Source organism: Syngnathus acus, chromosome 24 (assembly GCF_901709675.1).
Source record: "Syngnathus acus chromosome 24, fSynAcu1.2, whole genome shotgun sequence".
Lineage (NCBI taxonomy): Eukaryota > Metazoa > Chordata > Actinopteri > Syngnathiformes > Syngnathidae > Syngnathus > Syngnathus acus.
This window is the reverse complement of record NC_051108.1, coordinates 1,155,479-1,176,478: the sequence shown is the minus strand read 5'-3', so window position 1 is coordinate 1,176,478 and position 21,000 is coordinate 1,155,479. Positions and strand designations below refer to the sequence as shown.

Sequence of the window (21,000 nt, the reverse complement as noted above, 5' to 3'; positions counted from 1 at the left end):
ACTATGCGATGAAGTCACACGTCGTCCCGCGCGCCGTCAGCTCATAAATCACGCGCCGCTGATTGGTGGCGGTAATTACGCGGCGGCCTTCAACCAACGCCGTCAGCACGGAATTCATGAGGAGATGAAATACTGATGGCAGCTGCGGGCCTCCGCATTTGCTCACAGTGGACGAAAAAAACAGATGGGGGAAGAAGAAAAGAAGGAGGGAGGGAGGGAGGGAGGGAAGAAGGTGCTCTTGTAATATTTTCTACTTTGCATCTTCAGGCCGTGGTGTCGGGCAACAGAAACAACGCCCGGCTGCAGAACCTGACACCCGACACGCCCTACAACATCACGGTGGAGGCCATCTACGCCGAGGGCCCCGGAGGACACCTCAACGGCAAAGGACGCACAAGTGAGCCGGCGCCGGCCCGAGACATCACGACCCCGACGAGGCGGTCCATCCGCGCGATCCGACGTTTCCTCTTTGTCGCCCGCAGTCGGCCTGCTGAGCCCGAGGAACCTGCGCGTGTCCGACGAGTGGTACACGCGCTTCCGAGTGGCTTGGGACCCCGTGGCGGCGCCGGTGGAAGGATACAGAGTCATCTACTCGCCCAGAGGTAACGCGTCTGCACTGATTCTAAAATATTCTGATGAATCAATCCAATTGGGTTTAATATGCTGCGTATTTCCCGCGGCAGGCTCCGACCAGTACGTGGACGTCTTTGTGGGCGACGTGACGTCCTACACGCTGCACAACCTCAAGCCCGGAACCACCTACGACGTCCAAGTCCTGGCGCAGTACACCGGCGGCGCCAGCGCGCCTCTCGCCGGCCCGGGAACCACACGTACGCCATCCGCCGCCCTCGCAAGTAATCAAAGGCAACCTAGGGTCACGTGACGTCTTTTGCCAGTGCCCCTGAACGTGACCAACATCGAGACGTACGACGTGGATCACGACAGGTTCTGCGTCAAGTGGACGGCCCACCGAGCGGCCACGTCCTACCGCATTCGCCTCAACCCGCTGGACCGTGAGTAAATGTTTGCTTCTCATCTCGAGGAGTTTGGATTTTCTTTCTCTGCGGAGTAAAAAAAAAAGGTATTTTTTTGCCGGGCAGCGTCGAGCAGAGGTCAACAGGAGATCACCGTCCCCGCCGGCCTGCCGCAGTACTGCTTCGACGGACTTTCGCCCGACGCCCGCTACAGCGCCATCGTCTTTGTCCAGACGCCCAACCTGGAGGGACCCGGCGTCAGCACCCAGGAGCGAACCCGTGAGCGTGCCGCCGCCCAAGCGTCCTGCCCGTGAGCAACGCCCTGCTAACACTCAGCGGCTTTGCTTTGTTGCAGTGGTTAAGCCGACCCCCGCGCCGACGCTCCCGCCTACCCCCAGCCCGCCGCCCACTATCCCCCCCTCCTGGGCAGGTAGGCCCTTCGCCGCCATTTGTTTCGCACAGTACATTTCAAAGCTTACGTCACCAATTGAAAGACTTGCTAGCTAAAACCTGTGATTTGACGCTTTTTTTTTTGTGCGCTCCAGTTTGCAAAGGCGCCAAAGCGGACGTGCTGTTCCTCATCGACGGCTCGTGGAGTATCGGCGAGGAGAGCTTCGTCAAAGTCGTGCATTTCGTCTCCAGCATGATCGCAACCTTCGACGTGGTCGGACCGACCGGGATGCAGGTTTGTCCGCTCGTGGTCAAAAGGGGGGGGGTCATTGAAGCCAGCCGCACCTCCCGACATGATGTCTTTGCGCGCAGGTGTCGTTCGTGCAGTACAGCGACACCGCAAAGACCGAATTCAAGTTCAACTCCTACCAAGACAAAGGCATTGCCATGGCGGCGCCTCATCACATCCGCTACAGAGGCGGAAACACCAAAACAGGTCAGGCGATGGCACACGCGGCGAGCGGCGAGCGTGTTCCCACTAACGAGGGCGCGGCGACCCCATTTAGGCGTGGCCCTCAAGCACACGTACGAGAAGGCCTTCACGGTGGAGAACGGCATGAGGAGGAACGTGCCCAAGGTAGTGGTGGTCATCACGGACGGACGCTCGCAGGATGAAGTCAGGAAGCACGCCGCCCGCTTGCAACACGCAGGTGAGCACCGCCGCCGCTGATTAGATTAGAGTTGCGCGCGGTCTCAAAATGTCTCTGCGCGCCGCCCTCCCAAGGCTACACGGTGTTCGCCGTGGGCGTGGCCGACGTGGACTTTGGGGAGCTGCAGGAGATCAGCAGCAAGCCCAGCGAGAGGCACGTCTTTGTGGTGGACGACTTTGACCACTTTGACACCATCAAGGAGAACCTCATCAGCTTCATCTGCGAAACGGCCACATCCAGTAAGCGGCCGCATTTCCCCGCCGAGGGTTCCAACCCACGTCCCGTTCACGTTGCCTTTTTTGTGCCGCAGGCTGCCCTCTCATCTTTGTCAACGGCTTCACCTCGCCCGGCTTCAGGATGCTGGAAGCCTTCAACCTGACGGAGAAGACGTACGCTCAGGTGAGGGGCGTGTCCATGGAACCGGGCTCCTTCAACAGCTTCACCGCCTACCGCCTGCACCCCAACGCCTTCCTCACCATGCCCAGCACGTGAGTCGCCGTCACCCCTGAATTGATCAAAAGAAAATGACGCAATGCAGTGCGCCGACGTGGATAATACGAATGCAACGCGACTCGTATTGCTATGGAGCTATTTGAAAAATGCGCTGGGATGAATGGTGGCGGAGTCAGTCGCATGCATATTATGCAAAGGAGCAGATGTTTGGCGCTGTTCTGCCGCTGGAAGGTGTTTTTGTTGCCTGGCAACAAGACAGCTGGACAACAGCAGCCCGAGCAGGAAATGGCAGCTCGTCATTGTTTATTGTGCGAAGATGCGTCCCGCCGCCAGCTTCTCTCGCTTCCATTTCTTTGCCGTGACGCTGCTTTCTTGCTCACACGTGAACCTCTCCAAGTCGTGACACACTTTCAATCAATTTGCTTCCTTCCCGAGACAAATGGGAATGACGATATGTCGACGGTGGCGAAATAATCATCGCTTGCCTTTTGCGATTCATTGGCCTCCATAATTAAGATATCATTTTGACAAAGTCACGGTCTGACTTGACTTTTTTGCATGTGGGCAGCGAGGTGCATCCCGAAGGTCTCCCTGCCGTCTACACCATCATCCTCATGCTCCGCCTCCTGCCCGACACGCCCAACGACGCCTTTGACGTGTGGCAGGTGTCCACCGCCGACCACAAGCCCGAGACGGGAGTCACTATTGACCGTGAGTGGGCGGCGTCCATCTCGGTCCTGGAAAATATCGAAGGACGTCGAAGCGCTGACAGCTGCTGTCGCGTCTCTCAGCCTCCAAGCAGAGCGTTTCCTTCTACAACAAGGACGAGCGCGGCGAGATCCAGCGGGTCACCTTTGACGAGGCTCCGGTCAAGCAGCTCTTCCACGGAAGCTTCCACAAGGTGAGCGTGCGAAAAAGACGAGTAAATTCGCTGTCCTTTTTTTTTTTTTATGGACTTGTTGGGTATAAAAATGCGTAGCTGGTGACGAGGCGGTAGAGAAGTGGCCAAATGATTCCCGAGTCGGCCTTGGACTGGAAAATTGCTTGATTGTCAACAATGGTGAAGACATTCCAGAACCGCACCGTGTGGCCTCAACCCGCCTCGCTGGCGTCCCGGCCTGGAAAGTGTTGGGTCAGCGCACTCAAACAATGACATCAGGGGGAGGGAGGGGGGAGGGGTGTATCGCCTTCGCTCGCTCTGGCTTCTGGTAGCCGACTCGGGACCTCTTGTGCGCTCAAGTAGCAATTTGGAATCACAGCAGAGGCCCAGCGTGATTTAGAACCCCCCGCCGAAACCTCCCCCCCTCCCTCCCGGTCTGTTGCTATTTATCTCACTCTTACTCTGGAATGAAAATGTCAGAGTCGACGTGGAAAGGAGCACTTGCGTTGTATATTACCAACCCCAAAGTCCGTTAGTTAGACTGTGGAGCAGCCGGCCCTCACTCACACACACGCACACACACACACACACACACACACACACCTGCCAGAAAAATACAAGTAGTAGTAGCAGCACATCAGTTTCATGCGTATGAGTGATGAGGGGCCGATTTGGAAGCTGCCCAACGTTTCTGCTGGAGCCAACGAGGTGATGGAGGAAGTGCGCCGGGAGCGCAAAGCGAAGCCTTCATCGCTTTAGCAAAGACGTTTTTCAACACCGTCCTTTTTAAATTTGCTACTTGGCTGGCCAAGCGGGTTAGCTTAGCATTTACGCTACGGCCAACAGCTGAAAGCATTCAGAGCGCTTCATTTTTTCCACATTTTGTCATCGTTTGGCCTCACCCCAAAATGCTATACATTCATTTTGTTCCCTCACATTTTGACCAACAAAATCCAAAAAAGAGGCTTCAAGCACAGCCCGTGTCATGTTGTACTTTTCGGGAATGCATGTTTGCGCTCGGCGACCTTGTAACATTACAAGAATGCTCCAATGCCGCTTTTTCCAACTCAAAACATTTATGTGCCTCGCTGTCCGTCTGTCCGTCTAGCTGCACATCCTGGTCTCGCCTACCGGCGTCCAGCTCAACATGGACTGCCAACACGTAGCCCAGAAGAGCATCAAAGCGGCTGGAAACACTTCCAGAGACGGATACCAAGTCCTGGGGAAAATGGCCAAGTCCGTCGGCTCCCGAGGAGACTCGGCAACTGTAAGTCGTTGCAAAATCTTTCTTTTTGGCTCGTGATCAATGTTCAAATCAAACTATCAACCGTTTTGCTAAACAATACTCATTTTTGTTTAGTTTGAACTGTAATGCTTTTTTTTTTTTGTAAATCCGACGTATTCGCTCTCGTCGTGCCTTTTTGGCGCCGGCGATCTTGGGCCGAAAGCGAATGAGTGTTTAGTGCGCTGGCAGCCTTCGAACATTCCCTCGCCGCAGCTGCATGCAAATCATGTGAAGTAAAGCAGACGCGCGCGTCTGAGACACCTTTTCCAGGAGTAACGTTTGCCGCATGTGACCGCCAACTCGTGACGTCCTCGGCGTGACCCGTCCTCACGCTCGTTTATTTCCGTCTGTCGCCAGCTTCTGTCACACACGTGCGTCTTTCTTTTTTTTTTTTCTTTTCAGTTCCAGCTCCAGATGTTCGATATTGTCTGCACGCTGGCCTGGACGAGTCGTGACCGCTGCTGCGACCTGCCCGCCCTGGTCCGTAACCGTGGAAACGCATGGACACTTACCTCATCCACTCCAACTACACATACAAACGATTCCAGCTGCTGTCACTCATTCTCAAGTCACAAGCTCATCTGTTTAGTTTCTGAAGTTTGCTTTGCAAACATTTTGGGTCCAGCGAGGAAATTTGAGGAGGACCTCATTGTAATCCTAAAGTCAATTTACTCCTTAGCTGTTCGTGACGGCGGGGAAGATAAATACTAACAGTGTTCCACAAGGCTCAATACTCAGCACCCAAAGTTTTGCTGCAAACTCAACATGCAGTCAGCAATAACAAGAAAGTCAAATATGATGACAAATGTGTTTTTATGCTCAAAAGTGACTTCTTCTTCTTCTCTTTGCTGCCCATCAGAGAGATGAAAACAAATGTCCTTCGCTGCCCAACGCCTGCACGTGCACCACCTCGGCCACCGGACCGCAGGGACCGCAAGGACCGGTGGTGAGCAGACACGCACAATTTGCCTTTGATAGACTGAGATGAATTCCAGCTTGCCATCGCAGCTTTGCTATTCTTCATTTTTATTATTATTGGATTAGCTGCAGCCACCCTGATTGAAGCTCACCAAAAAGATCATTCGATAATTTCCTCACGATTTGCAATTACAATCGGACGTCGGGTGAACGTCGGTGTGAAAACAAAAAGTTTCAGTCGAAGGTTTGAATAGTTCTGGCCGTCGCTGCTTCCCGCCTGCTTGTTGCCAAGGACGATAGAGATGCAGATGAAGCGCAACCAGACAAACAGCAAACGTGGCCAGACGGTTGCCGCGGTAACAAAAACAAACAACTTTCAGCCCACTCAGCAGCCGCATAAACCGCTTTTTTTTGTGATACACATTTCATGGATCCCAAAAAATCCACGTATCGATCTTGTTCCCACTTAGGGTGCCCCCGGCAAAAAAGGACCACGAGGTGAAAGAGGAGAGATCGGCGCGCCTGTAAGTCTCTTTAAAAATCAGATGAAATCATCTGATGCCTCTCTTACTGATGTCATCTGCTTTGGCCTGGCAGGGCCCAGTGGGTCCTCGGGGCGACTTGGGAGCACCCGGCCGAATGGGCCTGCCTGGTCCGCAAGGGCCCAGCGGACGCTCCATCCCGGGAGAAGCTGTGAGTACACGTGCGCACGCACACACATAAATCTGAGGATGAGCAGGGATTACGCTGGAGATGTTAAAAAAAGCTTTCTTGGCATCACACGCATTTCTACAAAGCCGTTCAGCTCATAAATTCATGACAAGTTGCGTCTCCTGGCTGCAAAGATTTTCCCATAGACTCAGAAAATAAATTGAGCTTCGTTGATTTTCATTCTTACCTTTTGGCTCGCCACGTTTTCCAACCAGATCAAGATTTTATTCCACGTCCAATCGTAGGTTTAATTGACAACTGTTTTCGTTGAGGAATCATTTGGGGGCCTTGTTGAACTTCAAATCTGCCAAATTTTCATCCCATCAACAGCTTCCAATTTCTGTAGTTGTCCATTAAATCAGACTGATTGATTAGGTGTTGGATCAAAAATGAAATTTGCACGCATCTGCTTCGACTTTGGAAATGAGACGCGTACAAACGAGAAGCACCTTTGAACAACGTGCCTTTGTTTTTCCCCGTGCAGGGTCGGCCCGGACCCAAGGGAGATCTTGGAGATTCTGGCATGCCCGGACTCAAAGTAAGACTCGTCTTCTGCATGTCTTTCTTGCCTGCGGTGGGCGGAGGGGCGTGCCGCTGGTGCGCAGGTGTCCCGAGGAGCCCGCCAACAAAGCGCGGCAGCGGCGGCGTCCTCCCGGCGGCTCAAGTCTTCATCGGACAACGTGACAGGCCAAACGAGTGTTAACATGGGAACGGGAAACGAGCCGGGCGGCCCCCGTGAGTCCAAAGTGAGATAGTTGAAGGCGTTGGAGGACTTCTGGAAGGATTCCCGTCAGGAAACCGAGTCAAGATGATCAGGAGAGGCATGATCCGCTCTGGAATGAAATTCCTGCGCAGTCAACAGCCGTCGCCGGCCAAGACCGATTTGATGGCTTACCGGAACCCGCTCGAGAGGCGGAGCCAAATGTCCAGGACGTCTCGCACTCACTATCTTGTCAGACTTGAATACCATCAAGCTGGTTTGGAACCGAGACAAGAGCGAAAGCAAAATCAGCCTTCAAGTGTGACAAATTCAGTGCAGCTTCTGCTCAATTTTTTGTTGCCACAACAAGTCCGCCCGCGATTGTCTGCCTCAGATTTTCCTTCCAGGATTTTCTTTTGCAATTATTTCTTTCTGTACTTTCATTCCATTCTACAATCAGTTCAACTGCAAAAAATATCTATCCTTACAAACAAGTGAGTTGAGGAGCTTCATACTGGATGGAGGACAAAAACAAAAGTGCTTTGTCGCCATCTTGTGGTATCTGAAGGAAATTGCAGCCCTTTTTGTGGCCAATTTAGGGGCACTCTAACAGCTTCTTTGTGCGTGTGCACAGGGCTCACCGGGACCCCGCGGCCCCGCCGGCCCCATCGGCCCTGCTGGAGTGAGGGTGAGTTGCGAGCAGGAAGAAAAAGGGAAGCTTTGCCCTTTGCTTGAGCTGATTTGATTTGTCTCGTCTGTGTGGCGTTCAGGGCCCTCAAGGAAAGGACGGCATGTCGGGACCCCGAGGACCCACCGGGCCCATGGTGAGTGCGGAACGCCATGTTGAAGAGTCTCGCTCATGGTGATCTCACTCTCATTGGCTTCTCCCCACAGGGACCCCCAGGCTCCCCTGGAGTGCCCGGTCTGGAAGGAAAACCCGGCAACACGGGTCCTAATGGAACTCCCGTGAGTGATGTCAACTGACAAACGACAAGCAAGCAAACATTCTTTGGAGTGACCAATGTGTGTGTGTGTGTGCACTTTCAGGGTCCCGCGGGGACAAAAGGAGACAAGGGAGAGCGCGTGAGTACAGTTTGACATCCGTTGGCGGTCTCATGAGCTTCACTTTATCCTCGTTGGTGTCTTTGTGTTCCTCAGGGAGACTTTGCTCCTCAGAACATGATGCGCTCCATCGCCAGGCAGGTCTGTGAGCAGCTTGTCAACGGTGAGTCGGACCTCTTCAACTTCATCTTGTCGAGAAAAAAAAAACCTTGACAACGTCGCCTTCGTCGTTGGTCCCCTGCAGCCCAGATGAACCGCGTCAATAGCCTCTTGAACCAGATCCCCAGCGGTATCCACCGCAGCAACAACCCCGGCCCACCGGGGCCTACCGGACCCTCCGGCTTGCCGGGACCGCGCGGAGAGGTGGGCCCCTCCGGAAGGAGCGGTTTCCCTGGAAACCCGGGACTGCCGGGACAGCCCGGGGAGGCGGGGCCGGCCGGAGAGAAGGGCGAGCCGGGCTTGGCGGGAATCGGACAGAAAGGCCCTCGAGGACCCCCAGGTAGGCTTTGACCGGGCATTACTGCGGATACGATGAAACGCAGTCGACAACTTTGTCATCTTGGGTGACGTCACTCCCGCCAGGCCCACCGGGAGAAAGCAGGACGGGCCCCCCCGGGCCGACGGGCTCCACCGGATCTCGCGGCCCTCCCGGCCGTCCCGGTTACGCCGGCGCCCGCGGCTCCCCAGGGGCGGCCGGCTACTGCGACTCCACCCAGTGCGCGGGCATTCCTTACAACGGTCAAGGATACGCGGGTAAGTAGGCGGGCCCACGTCGCTGCAGTCAAAGAATTCCTTTGTAAGCCAATCTCACGCGATGGATGCGGTTCAGTACGTAGTCGGGTGCGCGTGCGTGATCCCTGACGCCGTGTGCTGTGCTGCTCGTTGCAGGTTCCGCGTAGTTTTTCTTTGCCGCCTGCGCCGCTTTCATGACTTCCCGAAACGCTCTCGAGACGTTTGAGGGAAGCGCTAACAAACTTTGCTGCGCCAACAAACAACAAACAACAGCAACAAACAGCAACAAACAGGAACTAACCAACAGCAAACACGGGCGGCGGCCATTTCGTGGCCCCTTTGCATCTTGCCGGCAAAAGACGACCAGGAGCATGCCGACCACGATGACGACCGCCACGACACCGATTACAGCCGGAACGAACGAGAACGTACTAACCGACATGGAAATGAACTGTTGATGCTTTGTTGCCTAGCAACCCTCTCAACCTAGTGCTTGCCAATGCAAACAACAAAAGTGCTCATACAGTGAACCCCCGTCACCGCCACCTATTTCCTCATGCACAGTTGCAGTCTTTGCAATTGTCTGGATTCATAGTTTCAACTTAATAGGCATGTCATCGTGGAACGTAGGCGTCACTTCGATTGACCTGAAATCAATTGGCAAAGGGGGGGGGGGGGGGGGGGGGGGGGGGGGTGTTCACTGTATTAGACAACATCCTGATGATGATGCATGTCTGATGTGACGCAAGAACTTTCAAAGGTCCTCAGGGTCCCTCCGGAGGTTCGTGCACACACGTTCGTGTTGCACTTTGCACCAACAGAAAGCCAAAGAAAAAGCTGCCGCCGTGCATAGTGCTGACTGAACGAATGAATGTTGACTAACACGCTTGATTGACATGCAAACGAGCTGCAGTCGCCCCGCCCTCTCCTCCAAAGCCCGCCTACTAACAACCGACTCAAATGGGAAATTGTGGACCTTGTTGCCATGACGACAACTACAACAAGGAATGCTGTGTGAGCAGGCCGCTCTCCATCGGTGCCCGACAGCCGGCCGGTGGCCCCGCATCCCGACGAGGACCAATCGGCCGAGAGGCGACGTCGGAAGCGTTCGCTAGCCGCCAACGTTCCATCTTAGACGTTCTCCATCTTCATCGTCGTTTGTTGTGATGAACACCTCCGCAACGTTTGCCTGCGTGTGTGTGTGTGTGTGTGCATATTGATCATGTGTGTGTGCGCGCGCGTCAAATTTTGTAACATATTTGCTTTGTGTTTTGTATCCGCCATCACGCGCGCAACGCAGCAGCAAAAGCTCTTGCTACTTACGCTAGCGACTATTTATCAGCACTCCTTATTAGCCACTTTCTACCTGTAAAGCTCATGTAGCCACGCCCCTCATTTGCATGTCTGATGTTAATTTTGTTTCAGATTGTCAATCAAAAAGACAACTTTTTATTTATTTCTCACACAAGGAAAAAAAAGCTTTTTTCAATAAAACCACTGAAAAGACACAGGATTCGAACCGTTTTGTGATGCTGTTTGCCTACTTGGGCTGGGGGGGAAAACAAGTTTGTGCTCCTGCTGAAGGAGTCACGTCTCAGACACGCGTCAACATCATAAACGCTCCAAGTTCATTTTTGAAATATGATCAACGTCCCTCAGTCCCAAACGCCTGCAGCATGAGCTGCTCAGAGGCTGGCTGGCCATCTCTAGCGCGCTTGACTCTAAATTAGTCGGAAAATATATTTTTTAAAATGGTGAGATCGCGGGTAGAGCACGCTTCCTTTGACATTTGATTATTTATGTTGTTGTTTTTCTTCATCGGCATTCCATCAGCTGTGTCTTTTGTCAAAGGCGTCATAATACCATGAAATAAATTCATAACACTCTTTCAAAATAAAATATCCAGCTCGTACCGAGCGACAGAAGCCAGACGTTATTCATAGAATATTAAAATGGGTAACGTGATTAACGATTGGTATGTGGGAGACGTGAATAGTTGGGAAAATTGTTAAATGCCTCACCGGGTTGAAGGACAAGTAAAGGCTTCGCTCTTACTTTGTCAAGCGTAAGCGGAAATGTGCGTGTCATTCTCGGAGTTTGCCGTGTGGCGCGCTTATGTTGGTCAAGATGGCTGCTGCGGCTGTTGTTTGGGCTGAAGAATGAGATGAGCATCGCCTGACAAAACATCCGACCCAAATCCACCGACACACCGACAGAAGGAAGAATCGTCGGCCAGAATAACTCCCAAGACCATCTGGATCCGAACGACGTCATTCCTTCGGTAAACATTTGTGGCCGCCTTCGAATGGCCACCAAGCATCCTTGAAACGCTTGATTGACACTTCGCCCATTAAAACCGCTTGACAGAGTCGAACATGTGTTTTATTGGCAAGGTTTTTATTTATATTTGCTTTCACCCGTTTATTTATGACTGCATGACTGCGTCATTGCCATTCCTTTTCAATGTCACCGAGAGCTCAAAGGTTATTTTCCACGACGTTGAGCGCTTCCATGGGCGCCGTCTTGGCAGCTGAAATACTAAATTTAGATTAATTTCTAGTTGCAGATGGATTATCGAGCAAATTTGCTCATATATTAAATGATGTGTTAGTATATCATTTGCTTTGGGTGGAACGAGACGTTTGCGTGATGGCTCGCTACCGCGTGTTGCCATGGTAACAACACGTCAGTCATGATTCCATATTTGACAAAGCGACGTCATTTTATGCTAATCAACTTCATTCGGTTCATTTCGTTGCTTTTCACACATCGATACATTGATTCATGTCAAGGTGCGGCAGCGACAGGTGCATGACGGCATCACTAACGCGCCCCCTGCAGGCGGCCTTATGTGTGTCTGTCAGATGTGCCTGCAGGGGGCGCAGTGACAGCTTGTATGATGTGTGTGCGTGAGCAGGAGCTGCGCCCTTTGAGAACTTGCCAAGATGGACACCACCACTTCCATCAAGATGACCACGATGGCCATCCAGAAGCTGTTTGGCCACGTGGAGGAGGAGAATCTCACAGCGTTGCGAGACCACCTGGACCGCTTCAAGGAAGTGGATGGACGCAGCGACGTACGTGCTAATTAACGCATTTGAGGAACTCTCTCTGTCCCCTGTGTAAAACTGCCTGTTTTGCGGCGGTCAGAATGGGCAGACGCCGCTGATGCTGGCTGCCGAGCAGGGGAGCCTGGAAATAGTGCAGGAGCTCATCCGGCGAGGAGCCAATGTCAATCTGGATGACGTGGTGAGCAAAACAGATGGGGGCGGGTTGGGGAGCAGTGCTGTTGCCAAGCAACAAGATAGGTGCTGATGATGGCATGGTAACAGCCAGTTATGTGTAAATCTGTGGTTGTGTCGCTTGTGTGCGGTCAGGACTGCTGGTCGGCCCTGATCTCAGCCGGCAAGGAAGGTCACGTGGAGGTGGTGAAGGAGCTTCTGGAGAACAGCGCCTACATCGAGCATCGCGACGTGGTGCGCCTCCCGTCCGTCTCGGGTGCCGGCGGCCACGTGATGTCATTTAAGTGCGGCCTTTGTGCGGCAGGGAGGATGGACGGCGCTCATGTGGGCCTCGTATAAAGGTCGTGTGGATGTGGCCAAATTGCTGCTGGAGCAGGGCGCAAACCCCAACACCACCGGACAGGTAGCACGTTGCACATGAAAACATCACGCTAGAAAGAGTCCAAATGGGCTACTATTTGCTGCTCCCTAGCAGTACAGCGTGTACCCCATCATCTGGGCCTCCGGGCGAGGTCACGCCGACGTGGTTAAACTCTTGCTGGACAGCGGCGCCAAAGTCAACTGCTCCGATAAGGTGACATCCCACAACGACGCACATACATGGACACTCGCTCGGTCGCACTTTCACGCTCACGTTCTGAGCGTGTGTGTTAGTACGGGACGACGTCCCTGATCTGGGCGGCGAGGAAAGGCCATTTGGACTGCGTCATGCACCTGCTGGAGAACGGCGCCGACGTGGACCAGGACGGAGCGGTAAGCGCCGGTCTCCGCCGCCGGCGCCGACTCGACACTGACGCCTCGCCTCCCGGCAGAACTCGATGACGGCGCTGATCGTGGCGGTGAAAGGCGGCTTCACCGACGTGGTGAAGGAGCTGCTAAAGCGCAACCCCAACGTCAACATGACGGACAAAGACGGCAACACGGCGCTGATGATCGCTGCCAAGGAAGGCTACACCGAGATCGTGCAGGACCTTCTTGACGCCGGCACCTACGTCAACATTCCCGACCGGGTGAGGCGCCGCCGACGTCACGCGCTTTCTTTTGTTTGAGATAATTAAATACGCGCACGCAGAGTGGCGACACGGTGCTGATCGGAGCGGTGAGAGGCGGTCACGTGGAGATCGTCAGAGCTCTGCTGCACAAGTACGCCGACATTGACATTCGGGGCCAGGTGAGTCATTAATGTTGACCATGATCAATGAGGATGACGACGATGATGATGGTGGGGTGCATCCAGGAGAGTAAGACTGCGCTGTACTGGGCGGTGGAGAAAGGCAACGCCTCCATGGTGCGCGACATCCTGCAGTGCAACCCCGACACGGAGACGTGCACCAAGGTGAGGCGCGCCGGCGCTGCGCACGGCCACAGGAAGTCACGGCGGCGCTTCCGCCTGAATTTCAGGACGGCGAGACGCCTCTCATCAAAGCCACCAAGATGAGAAGCATCGAGATCGTCGAGCTGCTGCTGGATAAAGGGGCCAAGGTGTCCGCTGTTGACAAGGTCCGACGGGCTGACACATTTGGCCACACGCGCACGGGCTGCTTTCTCCTCCTCCTCCTCCTCTTTGTGATGGATTTGACGGCTGAATTTTTCTCCAGAGAGGAGACACGCCCCTGCACATCGCCATCCGTGGGCGCAGCCGCCGGCTGGCCGAGCTGCTCCTGAGGAACCCCAAAGATGGCCGCCTGCTCTACCGGCCCAACAAGGCGGGCGAGACGCCCTACAACATCGACTGCAGCCACCAGAAGAGCATCCTCACGCAGATCTTCGGCGCCCGTAGGTGGCCGTTGGGCCCGGCCTGCCCTCGTCCACCCTCGCCGGCTTACCGTCTCCGTTCCCCTCCCGCAGGTCACCTGTCGCCCACCGAGTCGGACGGCGACATGCTGGGCTACGACCTGTACAGCTCGGCCCTGGCCGACATCCTGAGCGAGCCCACCATGCAGCCGCCCATCTGCGTGGGGCTCTACGCGCAGTGGGGCAGCGGAAAGTCCTTCCTGCTCAAGAAGCTCGAAGGTGAGCATGCACTCGGGCTGGCACGCCGAGACCAGATCAGGACACGCGTGTGTTGTCCCCAGACGAGATGAAGACGTTCGCGGGCCAGCAGATGGAGCCGCTGTTGGGCCCGTCGTGGCTGGCGGCCGTCCTGACGTTGCTCCTGTGCGGCACCGTGGCCTTGGTTCTGGGCTTCACCTTGGACCCCAAGCTGGCCGTGGCCGTCTCGCTCAGTCTGCTGGCGCTGCTCTACATCTTCTTCGGTGAGCTCCTCCGCCGCACGCCAGCGCCGCACACCTCCGCCGCATTTAAGCCTTCTTCTTTGCGGTCGGCAGTGGTCATCTACTTCGGGGGCCGGCGCGAGGGGGACAACTGGAACTGGGCGTGGGTCCTCAGCAACCGCCTGGCCCGCCACATCGGCTACCTGGAGCTCCTCCTCAAGCTCATGTTCGTCAACCCGCCGGAGCTCCCGGAGCAGAGCGCCCGAGCACTGCCCGTCAGGTAACGAGCACCCGACCGACACTGCGCTGATGTCGTTGCGATGTCATCACGATGTCACGGTCACGTCACGCCGCAGGTTTCTCTTCACCGATTACAATCGACTGTCGAGCGTCGGCGGCGAGACGTCAATGGCCGAAATGATCGCCACGTTGTCCGACGCGTGCGAGAGGGAGTTTGGATTCCTCGCCACTCGTCTCTTCAGGGTCTTCAAGACGGACGAGGCGCCAGGTACGCGCTAGCCCGCGAGCGCCCCCCCCCCCCCGAGAACGCTCGGACGACAAGTTGTTGCGCTTGCAGGAAAGGGCAAGTGGAAGAAGACGTGCTGCGTGCCGTCCTTCATGCTGTTTGCGCTGGTGATGGGCTGCCTGGTGAGCGGCGTGGCGCTGATGGCCGTCTTTCGGGTGGGCGGCGACAACCACACGGTCAACGGCGTCCTGATGGCGCTGGGCGGCGTGGTGGGCGTGGCCCTCCTGCTCAACTGTCGCACGTGGTGGCGGGTCTCCAACTCGGTGCTCAACTCACAGAGGAAGCGGCTGCACGGCGCCGCCAACAAGATGCACAAGCTCAAGAGCGAAGGCTTCATGAAGGTGGGAAGGACTTCACCGGCGCAATGTCGGGCGCCACGGAGCGGCTGAAGCGGACTTTTCTTGCAGGTTCTGAAGTGCGAAGTGGAGCTGATGGCCAAGATGGCCAAGACCATCGACGGGTTCACTCAGCACCAGACCAGGTTGGCGGTGGTCATTGACAGCTTGGACGCGTGTGAGCAGGACAAAGTTCTGCAGATGCTCGACACGGTGAAAGCAGATGACAGTGAGGATGAAAATTTGGGAGTTTTTTTAACCATCTTGGCATGTCCACGCAATGCCGCAGGTGCGAGTCCTGTTTTCCAAAGGTCCCTTCATCTCCATCTTCGCCAGCGACCCGCACATCATCATCAAGGCCATCAACCAGAACCTGAACAGCGTCCTGCGAGACTTTGTCAACGGACACGACTACATGCGCAACATCGTCCACCTGCCCGTCTTCCTCAACAGCAGAGGCCTGTCCAGCGCCAGGAAGATGGGCGGCGGCGGCGGCGGCAGCGGCGCACCCGCCAACGGCGATGCCGCCAATGTTGATTGCGCAGGGTGGCACGAGGAGCTGGACCGCAAGTTGTCACAGCACAGCTTGGGAGAGCTCACCAAGAGTGGCAACAAGGCCCCCCTCAGCCGCCGGGTAAGGTGACCGACCGACCACCCAAGGAGCAACATTGAAAAGAGAAAAGCGCTTTGCAACCTCGGTGGCGTGCGCAGGACACCTTCCGGAGGCGCCAAGCGCAGCGCTCGGTGACTCGCCAGATGTCCTTCGACTTGACCAAGCTGATGGTGGCCGAAGACTGGTTCACCGACATCAGCCCGCAGAGCATGAGGAGGCTCCTCAACATCGTCTCCGTTACCGGTCAGCGGCGGGTCGCTCGCGGGCGGGCGGGCGGGTGAGCGTCGTTGGGGCGCCCGCAGCCGACCGCTTCTGCTTTGACCGCGCGCAGGTCGTCTGCTGAGAGCCAATCAGATCGCCTTCAACTGGGACCGTCTGGCGTCGTGGATCAACCTGACGGAGCAGTGGCCCTACCGGACGTCCTGGCTCATCCTCTTCCTGGAGGAGAGCGACGGCGTTCCCGACCAGGCCACGCTCAAGAACATTTACGAGAGGTGAGCAAGGGCCGGCCGAGCGCTGGCGCCGTGCTGACTTTGGTCTCGCGCAGGGTGCTGAGGAACATCCCCACCACCAAAGACGTGGAACCGCTGCTGGAGATCGACGGAGACGTCCGGGCCTTTGAAGTGTTCCTGTCGTCGCGGACACCCGTCCTGACCGCCAGGGACATTCGTACCTTCCTGCCCTGCACCGTCAACCTGGACCCCAAACTGCGGGAAATCATTGCCGGTATCTTGGCGCTGCCTTCTCCGTCATATCCTTCCTTCTCTGTTTCCTCCTCATCATTCATTCTTCCTGCCCAGATGTGCGTGCGGCTCGTGAGCAGGTGAACCTGGGCGCCATCGGCTACCCGACCTTGCAGGAGGTCCAGCCCCGGCCCGTGTCCATGTACAGTCAGGTGTCGTCGGCGTGCTCGCCGTCCGCCTCCTTCAGCGGACCCTTCAACCCGGCGGCGGGGGCTGTGGTACCGCCGCCGCCGAGCAGCTACTACAGCGGCATGGGCGGACCCCAGCACCCCTTCTACAACAGGGTCAGTCGCCCATATAAAACATATTTTCTTTGGTTTGATTTTTGCCAGTGTGTAACAATGGACCGATTGACTCATTTCCTCGTCCTTAATCAACACAAAGGAATTCTTTTTTTAGGAAGCACCCAAATCCGCTCTATAAGAATCGCCTCCATGTTCCATTGGCACGACGTCACGCAGCGGCTTCCCATCCATCGTTTGTCACGTTCGTGTTTGATTTGCGTTGTGTTGATTTTCTTTCTGCCTCAGCCATATTTCCCCCACCACCACCATCTCCACCATCCGCCACGCCCCCTGGTGGCGGCCTACCCATCACACCTCCTTCCTCGCGTGCTCGTTAAGAGCACGGCCCCCCGTGATGTCCCCTCGAGCGTAAGTACATCAGTACCACCTCTCGTTGGTCTCAAACATCATTTGAACTCTGGATGATGACGACGACGACGATGATGATGTCGAGCCAAAGCGAACACGGACGCCGCTTTCCCCGCCCCGCCGCCTTTTATCAATCACCAATCACAAGCTGCCGTCTGGTTTGGGTCTCAGGGCTCCGCCTCCGTGGCTTCGGGGACGCCGCCCACCCTCCTGAGCGCCATGACGACGGATGGCGTGTGCGAGCGCGTCAAGCAGACCCAGGGCATCGACCAGGCCATGTTGGCCGCGTACACCGCCACCATCAGGAAGGTGAGCGCCGCCCGTCACCGAGGTCCGACGTTCTTTCGTTGGACATTCATTCCATTTTGGTCGCCTTCAGGCCAACGTGAACGGACGAGTCCTGTCGCAGTGCAACCTGGATGAGCTGAAAAAGGAGATGAACATGAACTTCGGGGACTGGCAGCTCTTTCGGGCCAGCGTGAGCGCGACGCCCAAATGCCCGGCCCGCTATGCGGTCCCGCCGCGCGCTGACCTCACTTTCTGTCCCCGCAGGTGGCGGAAATGCGTCAGGTGGAGAGCCAAGTGCTGTACGAGGAGGCCGCCAGCGAGCAAGGCAGCGTGACGGGCGGCCAGCCTGATGCTGGCCTGCGCCGAGCTGCGGCGCAGGCCCGCGCCGGCCACGCCCCCAGCGACGTGTCCCCGATGTACAGCTTCACTCTGAGCTTCGACGACCTCAGCATGATCGGCCTGGAGGAGTCGCAGCAGCCCAGACACGCCGGCGCACATTGGACGGTCAGCAAACTCAGCCAGAAGACCTCGACCCCGACCGAGAGGGTTTATCGGTTTGTGCTTGTTTATTCCAGGGCGCCCCCCAGCGGACCGGCAGCATCACCAGCCTCAACTCGCAGGAGTCCAGCAACGACATCGTCAAATTGACGGATAAGCAGCAGGCCGAGTACCGATGCGCCTACCAGGAGTACATTGCCCAGATGGCCCAGTTGGAGGGTGCCGGCGGGGGCGGCGATAGACCGGTCCAGCCTCAGCCGGGGCACTTCATGACGCCGCCGTCTTCAGACCAGGACGGACCCGAGCAAGACGGACGCAAGGCCTCGGCGAGCAAGAGGAGCGGCGGTAAAGCGGCGTCTGACAGCGCCGACGGTGGCGAAGCGCTGGATCCCATCACGGAAGAAGACGAGAAGGGAGAACGCGGGTCGTCCAAGTCCCTGCTGGCCCGCAAGACCTCGGCCGAGCGAGGTGGTCTTTTCGCGGGCGCCAAGGCGGGAGGCGACGCTCTGCGCTACCAGAAGCTAACCAGCGATGACGAGGAGTCGGAGGAGTCCGACACCCTGCTGCTGAAAAACGGCAAGGCCAAAGCGAGCGGCTGCTCCTTGGCCCTGAAAGGGAAGGACTACCTGTCGGACGCCACCTTGGATAAGAAGGACTCGTCCGACTCGGGCGTGCGCTCCAACGAGAGCTCGCCCAACCACTCGCTGCAGGACGAGGAGGCCGACCTGTCGCAGTCGCTGACGGAACGCAGCGACTTGATCCAGCTGAGCGAGGATGGCGCCGCCCGCAAGCAAGAGCCTCCCGCCGGCCTCCCCGCCGCCGCCCTGCGGGACAGTGCCGAGAGCCGCATGTCTATCTGCAGCCCCGAGGAGGCCTGGCCCGCCACCCAGACCTGGAACCTGAACCGCTCGGCCGGCAGCGTGACGCTCAACAACAACGCCAACGCTCAGCAGGGCGAGCGGCCCCGCCGCGACGCCCCCGCCGGCGAAGCCATCATCCCGCCTGCATCCACGACCACCCGGCCTGGCCCCGACAACGAAAACGTGCGAGTGGTCCACTTGAAGAGGGGCCTGAAGCCCGGAGACCCTCCCGAGGTCTGCACCATGACGGCCGATGCCGTCGCCTTCGGAGAGGAACGCGAGAGCATCCTGTGACCAGTTGCATGGCCGCCGCATCATGTGACTTGCCATTCAGATTGTTCCAATTTGAAATATTTGCCATGTTAACATTTTGCAAGTCTCCTCACGTTTGCTGTTTGTGTTTGTAGATGTCAACTAGCTTGTCGTCGTGACGCATGATGGTGTTGGTGAGCTCAGCGGTCCCCGACCACCAGGCCCGGTCCGACCCTCCGTCCTCCATTTGGTACCCCACCACACAGCCAGACTAAACCCAAAAAAGTTTTATTTTGAAAATCAGCTGCGTCAAATTGCTCCTCTCAAGTGAGTCACAATTAAGTGACTCCAAATCTGGATTCAATTCAATTTAGCATCACACTGACTTGCATTTGATTTGATTTTGGCCTGGCAAAATATTGCTTAACTTGGCACACACAAAAAGTTGGGGACCGCTGCTTTAGATGTTCAATATGATGCTTGCAAAACAAAAAAAACATTTGTGATTGACGCCCAATGTCGTGTTTGTGTCACCTTAGCTCCGCCCCCTGTGACTTGATGGATGTGATATTTCAATATCAACAACTAAGGTTCTTAATGGTGTTATGACGTACATGTCCAATGTGCTATTGTGCATGTCTTGGCATGTAATGAAGTTGCATGCAGTTGTGACGTCATTAAAGGGAAAAAACAAGATAGACTTGCATCCGATTTATTATTCCGTCACGCGTTTCCTTCCATATTTCGCAAAACAGGAGCAGAAATCAAACTTCATCACATGACCAACACAAAACCTTCCAGCACTCAAAATGTAACAAGTGCGTAAAAAAAAGCTGGTTTGAGGTTTTCGTTTTTTTAAGACAACTGAGCAAATAAAAAGTCAACTCCCAGTGAAAAGGGGCAAAGGTGGTTAAAAACGTCACTCCCCCCCCCCCCCACCCACCCCCCATCCCTGTTGGCTCAGAAGGTGAAGAGAAAGTCAGAGAAATCTCCGGTTATCATCCGGCTCAGTTCGGGCGTGCAGTGGTCTGGGAACTCAAAGTGGGAGCCGTGACCCCGCTCGGTTCCGCTCCAGTCCTTGTCCAAATCCTTGTCCACCAGAGAGAGGCTCAGGTTTGCTGGCTCCGAGGGGGCGGGGCTGAGAGGGAACAGGTCGTCCCCGCAGCACGAGGAACTGGAGCCGGAGCGGGACCGGGCTGAGGACGAAGAGTCCGGTGAGAGGGTTCCGCTGACCTGGCGCGTGTACAGCAGCCGAGAAAAATCTTCATCCGCTTCCGCGGCGGTTTCGTCGTCGTCCGAGTCGCTGAAGTCTCGCTTGAGCACGAAACGGGCCCGTCGGTTCGGGTTCGGCTGCTGGCCGGCGCCCGAGGAGCCCGTCTTACTCTTTTTCTTGGGTCGGTACTTGTAGCCCGGGTGGTCGGCCATGTGCTGCAGGCGGAGCCGCTCGGCCTCGCGAATAAAGGGAATCTTCTCGGACTTGTCCAAAGACTTCCATCGCTTCCCGAGCCGCTTGGAGATTTCGGCGTTGTGCACTTCCGGCGACTGCTGCATGATCTTCCTGCGCTCCATTTTGGACCAAACCATGAAGGCGTTCATGGGCCGCTTGATGTGAGCTGCAGCCGCCGATTTGCCAGCGTGCCGCTGCTGAACCATGGTGCCCCCCCGCCCAGAGTCGCCTCCCCGCCCAGAGTCGCCTCCGACTTTCACCCTATTCATGCAGCCAGCCTGCACGCACGGTTCCGTTTGGGTGTGCAACCAGAGCGAGCGAGGAGCTTGTGGAGCGCAAGCAGACGCACACGAACCGGCCGGCGTCTTCGAAACATCTACCGGTGTAGTGCGGGTGTAAGCCAATCGCAGCATAGCTTTCTGGTCGGACGCCCGCCTTTCGAGTCGTCTCGACCAATCGTAGCTCGGTTTTGTGTCATTTTCGTCTTCCCGCCTTTGTCGCTTTCAGAGCCAATC

The 21,000-nt window shown here is 56.1% G+C and overlaps 3 protein-coding genes across 17 annotated transcripts in view; 2 read left to right on the top strand and 1 right to left on the bottom strand.

The window, feature by feature from the left end:
• The window catches only part of col12a1b (collagen, type XII, alpha 1b), a 34,519-nt gene extending 24,191 nt beyond the window's left edge, over window positions 1-10,328 (top strand). For 7 of the 8 annotated variants that reach the window (XM_037244711.1, XM_037244714.1, XM_037244709.1 and 4 more), the window contains 27 exons: window positions 268-397; window positions 483-602; window positions 684-830; window positions 897-1,013; window positions 1,101-1,253; window positions 1,330-1,404; window positions 1,520-1,659; window positions 1,737-1,860; window positions 1,931-2,074; window positions 2,149-2,313; window positions 2,385-2,562; window positions 3,096-3,238; window positions 3,319-3,428; window positions 4,516-4,674; window positions 5,095-5,172; window positions 5,552-5,638; window positions 6,081-6,134; window positions 6,208-6,303; window positions 6,806-6,859; window positions 7,656-7,709; window positions 7,792-7,845; window positions 7,916-7,987; window positions 8,069-8,104; window positions 8,180-8,246; window positions 8,328-8,582; window positions 8,666-8,836; window positions 9,838-10,328. In XM_037244711.1, coding sequence (XP_037100606.1) covers window positions 268-397; window positions 483-602; window positions 684-830; window positions 897-1,013; window positions 1,101-1,253; window positions 1,330-1,404; window positions 1,520-1,659; window positions 1,737-1,860; window positions 1,931-2,074; window positions 2,149-2,313; window positions 2,385-2,562; window positions 3,096-3,238; window positions 3,319-3,428; window positions 4,516-4,674; window positions 5,095-5,172; window positions 5,552-5,638; window positions 6,081-6,134; window positions 6,208-6,303; window positions 6,806-6,859; window positions 7,656-7,709; window positions 7,792-7,845; window positions 7,916-7,987; window positions 8,069-8,104; window positions 8,180-8,246; window positions 8,328-8,582; window positions 8,666-8,836; window positions 9,838-9,950 — 3,096 coding nt within the window. In that variant the 3' untranslated portion in view covers window positions 9,951-10,328. Of the gene's footprint in view, window positions 1-267; window positions 398-482; window positions 603-683; window positions 831-896; window positions 1,014-1,100; window positions 1,254-1,329; window positions 1,405-1,519; window positions 1,660-1,736; window positions 1,861-1,930; window positions 2,075-2,148; window positions 2,314-2,384; window positions 2,563-3,095; window positions 3,239-3,318; window positions 3,429-4,515; window positions 4,675-5,094; window positions 5,173-5,551; window positions 5,639-6,080; window positions 6,135-6,207; window positions 6,304-6,805; window positions 6,860-7,655; window positions 7,710-7,791; window positions 7,846-7,915; window positions 7,988-8,068; window positions 8,105-8,179; window positions 8,247-8,327; window positions 8,583-8,665; window positions 8,837-8,971; window positions 9,112-9,837 lie in introns of those variants that run through there. The other variant, XM_037244716.1, reaches the window with a different exon arrangement.
• Window positions 10,329-10,925: 597 nt separating this feature from the next.
• Window positions 10,926-19,639, top strand: kidins220b (kinase D-interacting substrate 220b). 8 transcript variants are annotated; one of them, XM_037245552.1, is made up of 29 exons: window positions 10,926-11,096; window positions 11,733-11,892; window positions 11,966-12,064; window positions 12,193-12,291; window positions 12,362-12,460; window positions 12,530-12,631; window positions 12,712-12,810; window positions 12,870-13,067; window positions 13,130-13,228; window positions 13,295-13,393; window positions 13,459-13,557; window positions 13,656-13,833; window positions 13,906-14,070; window positions 14,133-14,312; window positions 14,385-14,550; window positions 14,627-14,771; window positions 14,838-15,137; window positions 15,204-15,344; window positions 15,421-15,765; window positions 15,843-15,987; window positions 16,076-16,238; window positions 16,292-16,470; window positions 16,545-16,771; window positions 17,018-17,140; window positions 17,312-17,449; window positions 17,520-17,618; window positions 17,693-17,932; window positions 18,004-19,120; window positions 19,154-19,639. In XM_037245552.1, the coding sequence occupies exons 2-28, from the start codon at window positions 11,761-11,763 to the stop codon at window positions 19,078-19,080; spliced, it is 5,136 nt and encodes a 1,711-aa protein (XP_037101447.1). In that variant the 5' UTR covers window positions 10,926-11,096; window positions 11,733-11,760; the 3' UTR covers window positions 19,081-19,120; window positions 19,154-19,639. The 8 variants fall into 8 exon arrangements, with proteins under 8 accessions (XP_037101447.1, XP_037101449.1, XP_037101446.1 ...); XM_037245554.1 differs by having other exon boundaries at window positions 12,533-12,631; window positions 18,004-19,639; XM_037245551.1 differs by having other exon boundaries at window positions 18,004-19,639.
• A 341-nt stretch (window positions 19,640-19,980) lies between these two features.
• On the bottom strand, window positions 19,981-21,000 carry sox11b (SRY-box transcription factor 11b). The gene has a single exon (XM_037245565.1). The coding sequence runs from the start codon at window positions 20,896-20,898 to the stop codon at window positions 19,999-20,001; it is 900 nt and encodes a 299-aa protein (XP_037101460.1). The 5' UTR covers window positions 20,899-21,000; the 3' UTR covers window positions 19,981-19,998.

Bases quoted from the DNA above. Each gene is read 5' to 3' on its own strand.
- kidins220b (XM_037245552.1), top strand. From the start codon at position 11,761: ATGGACACCACCACTTCCATCAAGATGACCACGATGGCCATCCAGAAG. The intron at 15,345-15,420 runs GTGAAAGCAGAT...GCAATGCCGCAG, and splicing joins TTCTGCAGATGCTCGACACG to GTGCGAGTCCTGTTTTCCAA. The intron at 16,239-16,291 runs GTGAGCAAGGGC...GGTCTCGCGCAG, and splicing joins CTCAAGAACATTTACGAGAG to GGTGCTGAGGAACATCCCCA.
- sox11b (XM_037245565.1), bottom strand. From the start codon at position 20,898: ATGCTGCGATTGGCTTACACCCGCACTACACCGGTAGATGTTTCGAAG.